At 40.9% G+C, this 12,016-nt stretch overlaps 2 protein-coding genes across 4 annotated transcripts in view; both read right to left on the bottom strand.

The window, feature by feature from the left end:
* The window catches only part of golga1 (golgin A1), a 28,976-nt gene extending 25,203 nt beyond the window's left edge, over positions 1-3,773 (bottom strand). For all 3 annotated transcript variants that reach the window (XM_087848865.1, XM_087848867.1, XM_087848866.1), the window contains exons 1-2: positions 3,583-3,773; positions 2,495-2,777 (exon numbers count right to left, since the gene is read on the bottom strand). In XM_087848865.1, coding sequence (XP_087704991.1) covers positions 2,495-2,623 — 129 coding nt within the window. In that variant the 5' untranslated portion in view covers positions 2,624-2,777; positions 3,583-3,773. The remainder of the gene's footprint in view (positions 1-2,494; positions 2,778-3,582) is intronic.
* A 1,584-nt stretch (positions 3,774-5,357) lies between these two features.
* LOC102784428 (serine/threonine-protein phosphatase 6 catalytic subunit) lies at positions 5,358-11,762 on the bottom strand. Its single transcript, XM_087848864.1, has 7 exons — positions 11,613-11,762; positions 9,794-9,889; positions 9,590-9,655; positions 9,336-9,477; positions 8,237-8,316; positions 7,107-7,316; positions 5,358-6,366 (listed from the first exon to the last, which is right to left on the bottom strand). The coding sequence occupies exons 1-7, from the start codon at positions 11,754-11,756 to the stop codon at positions 6,118-6,120; spliced, it is 987 nt and encodes a 328-aa protein (XP_087704990.1). The 5' UTR covers positions 11,757-11,762; the 3' UTR covers positions 5,358-6,117.
* Between the last annotated feature and the right edge of the window lie 254 nt (positions 11,763-12,016).

Genomic DNA, 12,016 nt, shown 5'->3' with positions numbered 1-12,016 from the left:
GAGGAGAGTCCTGGCCCCTAGCCCTGCCAGTGTAGCAGAAATGATGAGGATGATGATGCAGCAGCAGCCGTTCTTCTCTGCGTGAGTAGCTTAATGTTGTTCGTGTGTAATTTACGTTGAGTAGGCTAACCACGTTATTACATTAATGCATGTAAGGTGAACTAGCAAACATCATCATAGCTACATGCGGCTGTCTTCTTGTTTGATGGCAGATACTCCCTTCACCCTGGACAAAAAGGCTAAAATGACCAAAGAAAAAGTGGAAAACAGTTAAACATGAGAGGTTTTTGGACAAAGTTTGTGTTTTTTCCATTGTTTAAGCTGCTTCCAGCCAAGAGTGATACCATATATGCCCCATAGCTGCAGAAAAGGCTAACATTGTTATCTTTTTACAACAAAACAGCTGAACATGAGAGGTTTTTGGACAAAGTTTGTGTTCTCCATTCTTTAAGCACCGGTTTGAGCACCAGCACCGTTTCAAAAGTACCAGTTTGGCACCGGTATCAGATAAAACATAAACGATACCCATCCCTAGTTATTGGAGAGTGTTGCCGTTATTGTGTTTCTAGTTTTATTTTACTGTTTTGCCATCAAGTCAGTGTTTTATTAACATAGACTTTGCCACAATGGTCAGACCATCGCAGACCCCTCGAGTCTTGACGTCTATAGGTCAGGCCCAGTGCCTTTCAAAGTAGGCTAGCTTTCTAACAGAAGGCCTGATTGGTTTCCAAGTCCCTCTTTAGCCTGTGGCACCAAGACAGCATTAGCCAACTCCCGACAGCACAGTTTATCCTACTTTTTGTGTAGTTGTAGATTGTAGTAATGATGTATTGTCATAAAATATGGCGGTGGCTGGACTTGACTCAGCATGCCATCTGAGAACCAGTGTTTTAAATCATGGAAAGATGTTCTGCTGGGTCACATGACAAATGCTGGTCAGCTGCAAGAAAGCTCTAACAAAATAAACTGGATGACAGAAAAATACATGTGCCAGCAGAAAGAGTTGTGCAGACAAGCCGACCAGGGTGTGCAGCTATGCTACTATGTTTGTTATACTACAAACCAAAAACACAAAGTAACATATCAGCCGGCTGTAACGCGACTAAGCAACTTCACTAAATTATTTAGTCAGCTGTAACTGAGCCTCAGGAGTCTGGCTTCCTCTCTCTCTCTCGAGAGCTACTTATTAGAGCTGCTAACAGAGCTTTAACACTGAGATGGATCTGATTACCAAACTATAATGGAAGCAATTGTCTTTAAAAAGTTGTTCTTAAATAAGGAAAACAGTCAAGTACAATAACATAATATACACAGCATTGCATTAAATGTGTTGGTCTTAAGACTGGACTCAAATATGATCATGAAGACACACAATCAGTACAAAAGAGCCCATCTCCACTCTACCATCACCTTTACTATAGGCATGCTGGCAGACTGTTTACTTAGCCTGGCAGGGTGAAGGACACTGTCTCAGCTGAACTCTGGACACACACACACATACACGGATACACACTCATCCCCCCTCCCTTCCCAAACGCCTTCGATGCTTGTTCCCTCCTGGAGAACACGGCGGGTCTGAGCCCAGTGCTGGAAAAATAGCTGCAGGGCAGGATGGCTGCTGCGTTTGCTTGGGATTACTCCTCACCCCCTACCCACCCCAGTGGCTTGTCACATGCTCCATAATGTTGTGCTGTGGACATCTATGTGCTTTCTGTGCAGAGGAGGTTCTGTTCTCATGCTGTCCTCCCAGGAGCCCAGCATGAGTACAGGTCTCTTTTTCACTCTTGGAATTTCCCATTGTAGTGTGCATTTCAGTGTTTTTCTGTAATACTACCGATCCCTGACCTGTCTCCCCATGTGATGGGCACAACTTGCATGTGGCACATAAAGGTCTGATTGATTGATTGATTGATTGATTTCCATCAAAACTAAGGCCTGCTACCCAGGAATGGCTCTGCTGACAGCCACAGAGGATAACTAATTTACCAGGGCCACAGTGTTTAGCATCAACAGGAGCTGCCAGAGAAGCACAGTAAGGCCTTCATATCTGAGCTTTGACACTGACAATTTACACGCATACACAATCCCACTAGTAGATCCACAACTGCAGAAAGCAAAAACAGGAACAACAAATAAGTGAAATACAATATGAAACTAAAAAATAAGCATGAGTCAACATGAGAAAAACTGAGATCAAAAGCATAAAGAAACAATGTGAAATGCATTTACTTTGTTGCTGATACAATACTTCTCAATCATCTGTGTTAAATGGTCATTTAATATTTAATGCAAAGCAGCACTCCAAGGACCTGTGAACACGTTAGAGTAATATAGGAAAACATATTGCAAACTGTTACTGAGTGACCACCCAGAGATGAATGTTTTCTGTCATGTTAAAGCAAAAAGAACAAGTGTGAAGTCTACTCTTCCTTTTTTCTATTAATAATCTTGGTTTATGTTAGTAACCAAACTGTCAAAACTCTAAAGCACTTACAAAGTCATCCCCGGAGTCTGCTCCCACTGAGGTGATGGATTCCTTGCTGATGGTACGGGGTATGCGAACACCACTCCGAGGTGCTGTGGCGGCCTCCTCTGCAATCTTCTTTTTCAGTTTAGCAAACATATTCTTCTTTCAGTTTCTCTTCTTGGGTGCAGTTCAGTTTCTTCACCCAGTGCTCAGAGTTTAAGGCTCCCTGCTGTGTCGCCTCAGACAGCACCACTTCCTTATGCAGTAACACCTGAAAGAGGTTCCTGATAGTACTTCCATACTGCTACATCTACAAAATGAGAAAATAAAGTTATTAAATATCCAGGAAGAAGCTTAGTGCACAACATGTGACTGTGGTATGAGATGTTAGGAAATCACAACAGGGAAGGATATGTAATGTGTTATTTGTGTGTTTAACATGGAGACTGTAGACATTCTTCAGAAGCCCAAGCTTGACTGTCACATTGCTGTAATGAGTCCAGAACAAGATCCACAGTTTTGGCATCATGTGGTAGACGTGCTGGACTCATATCTATGGCGGGCAAAATGCTGGCGGTTTCATTTGGCTACACTACAGCCCACTAACAGCCCTGTTTGACAAACTTTTACTGGCAGTAAAACAGACAGATGGCACGGGGAAGCCAGCATGGTTCCAACAGTAGTCCAATCATTTTGGTTACTCCGAGAAGACCACAGGTTTCTGTGTGGTTCCTGTTGCAAGTGCACCAGCCCTTTGAACGTTTGTGTCATTGATGTGGCTTTTCTTGCAGCTCTGAAAACCTTACAGTTACTCATCACAATAACTGTGCCTGACTCTGGGCAGTTCCTAACCAAATCAGTCCCCCTGGCCTGGCTCCAGAGTATCCTACCCTACTCAACCCAACAGCTAAAGAACGAGTTTAGTCGCAAACTGCAGCAAAGACAAACCTGGGGTTAAATTAATTAAGGGGAAAAACAAAGTACGACATGAGAGTCTATTCTGACAGACTGCTAGCCATCTAGCTCTTCTAACCATAACAATAAGAGTTAACATTACCACCGGTGGTGCTAGCTGACGTTACACTGCCCGTACACTGAAGTCGCCTTCCTCTTACCATTTTCACTTCGATTGAAAGTCACTTCGTGTGGTTCTCGAGGCGGAAATGCTTTTTGCTCTCTACAAACACTGAAAGGAAGGCTGGAGCCGTGGCAGTCCGTAATATGACCTGTAGACTCTGTGTTTCCAACGGGATGCTAGCCAGTGCTAGTCAGCGAGCTACAGCTCATACAGGAGACTTTACACGTAATCACCCAGATGACTGAAGACGTCACGATTAGCCCTCTGCTCATTGGATAGAGGGAGTTAGAGGTGGGGAAGTGCAGCGCCCCCTGTAGGCACCAAGAGCAATCACAATTACAATCAGAAGCGGGGGATTCCCGGTGGCTTTGAGAGAGACGCTCAATAAAAAATAAATAAATTATATATATATATATATATATATATATACATATTTTTTTCTTTTTTTTTATTTTATTGAGCGTCTGTCTCAAAGCCATATATATATATATATATATATGTATATATATATATATATATATATATATATATATATATATATATATATATATATATATATATATATATATAAATAAAAGTATTGTATACAAAATTACTGTCATAACCGCCGATTAGATTGCGTATAGATTGCGATAGCCACTGTAAGTCTTAGAAAAATAAATACCAGTGAATACCCTGAGATTTGCTGCCCTGTATTAGTACGGAAAGTCTAGGGTTCAGAGTATATGCATTAAATAAATAGACAAAAATAAATAAATAAATCAGTTATTCAATTACTTTAGCAGTCATTAAAATTCCGATTGGTTATGAACTGTGAAGTTCATAAGTTTAACCCCACAGGGCTTAAATCTGGGACCATTTCACCCTTGAACTGAAGAAGCTTCTGGGATGAGAGGTGAAACGTCTTCAAGCGACTTAAAGAAGTCCAGACGCTTTTCTTTCCAAGCTCCTTAGACTACAATGACCTGGATGACTGAGAACCTTCAAAGACGACTGTGAAGTATTATTTATTCATTCTTTAATCCTTTACATTTATTTCTGTAAAATGTTAACACTGACACATTAAGTGAATAGCACTGATTATTTCCCCATCATGGCGGTTAGAGGGTGGGATACATTAGGGAGCAACTGAACAGTTTGTCCTCACACTTGATGTGTTGGAAACAGGGAAATGGTGTAAGGATTTGAAGTTTGAAAAGTGCCAAATTCTGATTGCAGATGAGCACACATCAGAGCATCTCCAAAACTGTTTATGTGCTACAATTCTCAGCAATAAGAAGATAATGACATCCCACAGCCCCGTTTACACAGAAAAACCATCATTTCTTTATTCTGTGTCAATGCAGCAAAGGCTGCAGCCCTTTAGTTAGCACTGCATAAAAGTAGCAAGCATAAATTAACATTTCTGGCAGATTTTAAATGCAACTTTTCATACAGCTAAATATATCGGAAGCTCAGGCAAAGTTATTTAACATGATGGGCCACATACAGTCCACTTTACCTTGTGTGGGCCGGACCTGTGAAACTCTCCTGTCTGTGTAAAGAAGTTGAACCTCACAGCGCAGTTTCAACAGTACGTCTCAGTTTTTCCAGATGATAAAGAAACTGCTTTGCTAAAGGAAGAAATCCATCAGCTCAACCTTTTGGGTTTAATTGTAAGACATGAATGTGCATAAAAACAGTCTTCTGGCCAGAGTTGGTGTCATTTAAAAGCATGAAACTCAAAATGCTGTAACTTTTACAACACCTGTGTGTTCATGCACTCAGTATAAAATGAATTGTAACACAGTGCCTGAGTTTTGGTTTTTCTTTTACTTAAATAAATGACACAATATCCAGGATATACCATAAATAGCACTAATACCAAAGATGTTAAGCTCATGAGTGCAGATGAACCGAGCGGTCATTCTTGGCTCTTCTTCCAAGCAGCAACATTAAATCAGAATTTTTTGGACTTCTTTATTTAAAGCAACACACAGAAAAAAATATAATTACAAGAGCAGATTGTTGAAAGTTTGGGTACCATGGATTTAACAATACTGATATTTCCAACAAGATAGGAAAGAATACATTTGATTTAATACATCAACTCTCTGGTTTACATATTTATTCATTTATGATATCACACGAGGAGGACACCTCTTTTGAAACTTGGTTGGACAGATACAACGTTTCCGTTTGTGCAGTGCGTGCTCCTCTGACACGCAGCTGTATTTACATAAGAAACTACAATAGAAGAGTCTTTAGGACACTGCGCACAGTTTGCTTAGCAGTGACAACTTATGTTGATTTATAAATATGAATATTTTACAGGGGTTAGCCAACTTTCTTCTTTTCTGTTACACACCAGCAGTGTGACACTGCTCAGCGAGCCTCCTTTGCTGTACTGGTTTAAGCTGCAGAATAATGGTATTAAATGCACAGAGTGGGAGTAGCAATTGACAGTTGGCAGCAAAAATGCACTGTAGATACTCTAAACGTATTAAATGTATATGGGCTCTCAAGTGCTGATGCAGCTGTCCCCGTCAGCACTGTGCGCTGCACAAATGCCTGCGTTTGAGCTTTGACCTGCTTACAGGAAATAAGGTGTTGTTGTTCGGGGCGGGATGACTCTTTCAGAGTCGGGCACTGCTCTGAACAGTTTGGGCTCTCTCGTGTTAGCGTCTTTGAAGACCATGATGGAGGCTATGTTGCCACAGCGGTAGCAGTAGTTGGGAGCTGACCACACAGTTACCAGCTTCTCATCGAACATGAATTTGTAGCCCTCATGGACGAGTTGATGAGCCCTGCAGATCAGCTTCAGGTTGTTGATGTGGACGAACTGCAGTTTTTTAAAAGAAAGAAACGAGAGAAGAAAAGGAGGAAAAAATGATTACAAGCCCAAAACAAGGCTGCAGTAATGCTGTGCTGCTGCCATGAACTAGTTCAAGTGAGAGGTTGATTTTGAAGGGAATTTTCTCCAAACACAGTGTGTCATAGTAAGAGAGGTCGAAGGAGTTACTGAAACATGTTATTTACACCTATACAAACAGGTAAACAGTGTTTCACTTCAGCTGTTCACATGATATCGCTCTCCTCATGTTCACTACATCATTTACATAAAGTTGAATTTAACGCGTCTCTGGCACGTTGTTAGTTTTACAAGTACTTCAAATACAGGAGTACATGTTCATCCAGCTACGGTGGCCTGCTGATACACCAAGTCTGGATCCCAGTTAACCTCAGACTGGTCACAGTTTGTGTCAGCAGAGTCCCGTGGCTTTGAAGAGGCCAAGGGTGACAGCTCATTATGAATAAAGTTTAGCAGCTGACCATACTGCTGTGGATCAGCTTGATCTCTGCCATTTGTGAGGGGAAGGGAGTATAGGTAAAGCGTAGCTTGGGGCCTGCTACAGTTTGAATGTAGCAAGAGGATAAAATCGTAATCTGACTCCAGCTGTGGCAATAGTAATCGACTGCATATTTTCACAGCTATCATTTTACACCTAAAAACACATTTTCATGTAGCAGGACATTTATTACATCAACATCATCAAAAGTAATCAAGTATAACAAACCAACCTCATTTGTGACCTTAGCACCAAAAAGCCAACCAGCTCCTCTGGGGCTGATGGCCCAGGTATCCACATCTTCAGGGTCTGACCACACCAAATCACAAAAAGCTCCTTTGTGAGGGATTTCCTGGTTCCGCTCAATGGTTCGAATTTGGTCCAGGGTCTTTATGTCTGGAGAGAGGCCTCCATGGACACACAGGATTTGCTCGTCCATCAGCTGAAAGAAAACAAGCCGAGAAGAACAGTTTGGAATCACAGAAGCATTATAGGTCATACTTCTGAGACTTTACACGAGCACAGAATAACGTGCGAGCCAGTGTTCACCGTCATGTGGCGCCTGAAGCACCCAAACACAAGAATTTAACATTTCAACTACTCAAGTTGAAGAGTTGCAGTTCTGACATGGAGAGCAACCGTGTGTGACAGGCTGACTTCCATCGAGTGTTTAGAGCGACCCGAGTGCTGCGAGCTGTGCATGGCTGCACTTAACACGGACATCAAAGATAAAGACATTTTTTAAAAAGTTGTGAAATACTAAACCTGGTTACTCAGGTCTCACAGTGACTAAGGGTGACTTTCAGAGTTTAAAAGACTCCTTGGTGGTTAACGACAGCAAAGTATGAACTTCCACGTCATCAGGGAGGTGACACTGTTGGCTAAGAAAAACGTTCTCAGCAGAACATTCGCAAACATTTGCTGTTTGATCTTTTTCTAAAGTTGGGTTGCTCTGAGTTTTCACCCCTGGTTTCATTTTTTGTTTTGCATTACCTCTCTTGTCTGTCTTAGTTTAATCTAGCGTTTCACTGCATCTTCATCTCTCTGTTAGGCGTTTGCCTGGTTTGTTGCTTCCTGTTTTATTTTGACAGTCTGTCTCTGGTCCATTTGATGTAGTTTTGCTTGTCTTGTCTCACTGTCTGACTTGTTTCAGCCGTGGTCTGCACCTCTAACCTCTCCCTTTGGTATCTTGTGATAACTGCACATCATTTTAGTGTGCACAGCTGCTGATGCAGACTTTTTGGCTTCACTTCTGGAGAGCCGTCATTCCCTACATACAATCCCTTTGAAAGCATAAGCAGCTGTCATGTACCTGGAAAGATGTAACAACAGTACAAATTACATTAACAGTGTAATACTCACAGCTGCCACTGTTAACATGTCAAAGACTTTGGTGCAATAACGCCAGGCATTAGCATTCCCATACTTGGTCTGGCACTCATCTGTAAGAATAAAAAAGAGAAATGTAAAAAATGTTTGTAATCATGTCTGATTTTGGTTCCACTTCTCACGTGTTCACCACTTTGTGTTGGTCTTTCACGTGGAATTCCAATAACATTGATTCATGTTTGTGGCTGTAATGTGACAAAATGTGGGAAAGTTCAAGGGGGCTGAATACTTTTGCAAGCCACTGTATTTATACAGCACCAAATCACAACAATGGTTGCCTCAAGGTGCTATATAAATAAAATTCAACTGAATTTTTCCCAAAAGTCCTGAGGATCACCAAGATCAGGGCAAATGTGAGACGAGCTGTTGTGTTCTTTCTGGTCAGCAGTGGTTTGTCTTGGATGCCATTTCTGCAAAATCTCTTCTCACTGCAGTTGTATCACGCACACTGAGCTAACCTGAGGCGAGTGAGGCCTGCAGTTCTGTAGATGATGCTGTGGGTTCTTTTGTGACCTTCTGGTCATTGATGTGCTCTTGGAGTAATTTTGGGAGGTCTGCCACTGTTCACCACTGAAGTTTTCTCAATTTGTGGATAATGGTGCTCGTGGTTTGCCTTAGTTTGCTTTGTAACCATTTCCAGTCTGATGTCAGCCTGGAATCAGGCCTGGGTGTGACTGTACTCACCTTTCCATAAAGGTGGATAATAAGAGCAATGACTTTTTCACACAGGGACAGGTGCGTTTGGATTGTCAATAAATAAAACCAGTTTAACAATTGGGTTGTCTTTGTCTAATATAAACATTAGCTTGATCTTAAACATTTAATGTGACAAATATGCAAAAATATTATATCAGGAAGGGAGAAAAATGCTTTTTCAAAGTACTGCGCATGTCATATAAACTAAATATTGTGAAAAAACAGCTTTAAAAAATATTTTGTTTTTTGTTTGATTTTTTTGGTCCTATTTCAACACAATCTATTTGTTAGTTCTATATTATTATTATTATTTCATTTGTTGTTTTCCAAAGTAAAAAAAGGGGCTGCTCCTCATCAGCTGTGAATCAAAACTCACCATAAAAGCCGTAAACTTGGGTGATCTGCCTGCTCTCATGGTTTCCACGCAGAAGAGTGATGCGGTCAGGCCATTTGGCCTTCAGCACTAGCAGATAGGTGAACGTCTCCAAGCTGTAATACCCTCGGTCGACGAAGTCCCCCTACAGATGACGGAGGTATATTACAGACACTGTGCCAACATACCTGTTAAACAGAACCAATTAAGAAAGCTGCTTCTACAAATGTGTTCCAAACTTAATAAAAGAAACAAACCATGAAGATGTAATTTGTGTCTGGAACCTGGCCACCAGTTCGGAAGAGTTCACAAAGATCATAAAACTAGAACACAGACAGACACTCGGTATTTATTTAAAACCCAGACCAACATTAAAAAAGGTGAAAACTATGTTAAGAGTCAGTGTAAACATGTTGCTTAGAAACATCAGTGATCAGGGTGTTTCGAGACTCCATTTTTACCTGTCCATGTATGTCCCCACACACTGTTACAGGAGTGGAGACGGGCTGCACGTTGGACTCCTCCAGCAGAAGATCACACACGTAGTCACATAACCTCTGTACAGATCACAGCATAACAGACAGAAACAGAAGCCACTCACTGTTTGTAAATAAGACCAATTTCATAATAGAAGTATGAATCTAAAGCATTTCCTAAGCGACTGGGAAGTTCAACTACTTTCATTCTGCCTGAGCTCTGTTAACCAAGTGGTGTTCAAGAATAGTTCAAGCTTTTTGGCACATGCTAATGCTCTTCCTTGGATATTTGCTGCCTTTTGTTACTGTTTCAGTCACTGCTTTAATAATGTTGACATCTGGCCTCTGAGGAGGTAAATTGTAAATGGTCTGATTCTTTTATAGTACTTTTCTTCTCTCCTGGAGGACTCAAAGTGCTCTATACAACATGCCACATTCTAGCCACATTTTCTAGCTACTATTTACACACGATCATACGCCGGTGGATGAAACTGGGGGTTAATATCTTGTCCAAGGATATTTGCAGATTAGGAGCAGCCAGGGATCGAACCACCAGTAGATGACCTGCTCTACCACCTGACCTACAGTCATAACTGATAGATGGAAAATCCACAGTGAAACACTAAGTGTAGCAATGCGCTGGGAATTGTTCACACTGAAAAATAAAGTTGTTGCCAATTACATGTTTACATCTAATGAGACGTGCTAATCAAATGTGTAATTTGTTCAAAAAAGTAACCAATGTCAAAATACAAACTCTGAAAGACCTTCAGAAAGCTTGGACAACTATTGCTCAAGACCACTTAAAATAAAATTACAAGAAAGACTAAAAAATAAATAAAAAACAGCACAGGAGATCATTCTTGTACTCGCTGAATCTCTCCCTGTAGAGGAGCAAATTTAACCAAAGTATCCGGGTTCTGATTGTACTTGTGCGACTGAGCCTTTAGCTTGTCAAGCTAAATTCTTGCAGTGTTGTCTCATTTACAAGAGACACCTGTTCCTGTTTTTCAGTTCAGCCAATCTGAGGCACATTCGTGCAGCTAAATCTTCGGTTGGTGGGACATGAGATAAGCCGTATTGTTCACAGTATTGCCAGAGTATAATTGTGTATTTAATAAAATATTTATAATTTGTGTCCCCGTAACCTTTTAAGTATCATCATGTAAAGTATCGTGACACTACGCTGGATCGATTTTTTCCTCTGCCCCTAGGTGACGTGTCACCAAAAACGTATTTGTAGCCAGTCACTTACAGTAACTGAAAGACTGTCTCCTTTAAATTCAGATCTTGATAATAACTTTGAGTGCACATTAATTATTGTTTCCTTTCACAAACCGCTGATCAGCTTGACTAGTCTCCCGGTTTCACAATGACTTTCACCAACTAGAACAACCATGAAACTGTCACTGGCTACGGGGGAGTGTAAATGAGTTTGAAACCAACCAAGACTGAGTACAGCTTCACACCGGTGAGAAAAACCCAGCGGTCAGCCCATATGATAACAGCTAGCAGCAACGGCTCACTGCTGATATTGTGGTACCTTCAGAAAAATAACAATCCCTCAGGCCACTGTCGCTCCTGCTCCCATACCATCTCAGAGGATGTTACTAAACTTTAACTGTGCCATGACAGCTAAGATACATTATTATTTTACTGTCTGAGAGATTGAAATCAACAGACTAGCATCACTAGCTAGCTATAGCTAATTCTGCTATTCCAACAGACAGCAGGAGAGAGTGCGCCGTTATTATCAGCCCACAACACGGATTCAGCAGAAACACGTCAAGAAAGTCACATTTACCTTCAGATCGTTTTCTGGGAGGTATTTACACTGCTTTGCAATCTCTGCATATTTATCCAGATCTAGAGGCGCCATTGTACCCAGACAGTTATATACGTCACTTCCTGCAACACTTGCGAGGAGTGTTTTCCTCTCTAACGTCATTTCAAAGTCGTCACAAACCGAAATATGATATGACTGCAGCTCTGTTACTTTAAACCAGGGGTGTCAAACTCATTTGCACAGGGGGCCAAAACTCAAGGCACACTTTAAACAAGATAAACATTCATTGAACAAACTAAAACAATGTTGTTGTTGTTTTAAAAAAAAAAAATATATATATATATATATATAAATATGAATAAAAACTGACAGAAATATTATTCCAGAATAAATAAACTTAGAAAAAATAAACTTTAATTTTA

Source organism: Neolamprologus brichardi, chromosome 12 (assembly GCF_056152115.1).
Source record: "Neolamprologus brichardi isolate AB-2024 chromosome 12, ASM5615211v1, whole genome shotgun sequence".
Classification (NCBI taxonomy): Eukaryota; Metazoa; Chordata; class Actinopteri; order Cichliformes; family Cichlidae; genus Neolamprologus; species Neolamprologus brichardi.
The sequence above is the reverse complement of the archived record's forward strand: the minus strand, read 5'-3'. Positions and strand labels throughout refer to the sequence as shown.

What these genes read in the sequence shown, in the direction of transcription:
- LOC102784428 (XM_087848864.1), bottom strand. Translation starts at nt 11,756, where the DNA reads ATGACGTTAGAGAGGAAAACACTCCTCGCAAGTGTTGCAGGAAGTGAC. An exon ending in GTGGGGACATACATGGACAG is followed by an intron (nt 9,656 to 9,793) that starts GTAAAAATGGAG and finishes TCTGTGTTCTAG; the next exon opens with TTTTATGATCTTTGTGAACT. An exon ending in CCAAGTTTACGGCTTTTATG is followed by an intron (nt 8,317 to 9,335) that starts GTGAGTTTTGAT and finishes TTATTCTTACAG; the next exon opens with ATGAGTGCCAGACCAAGTAT.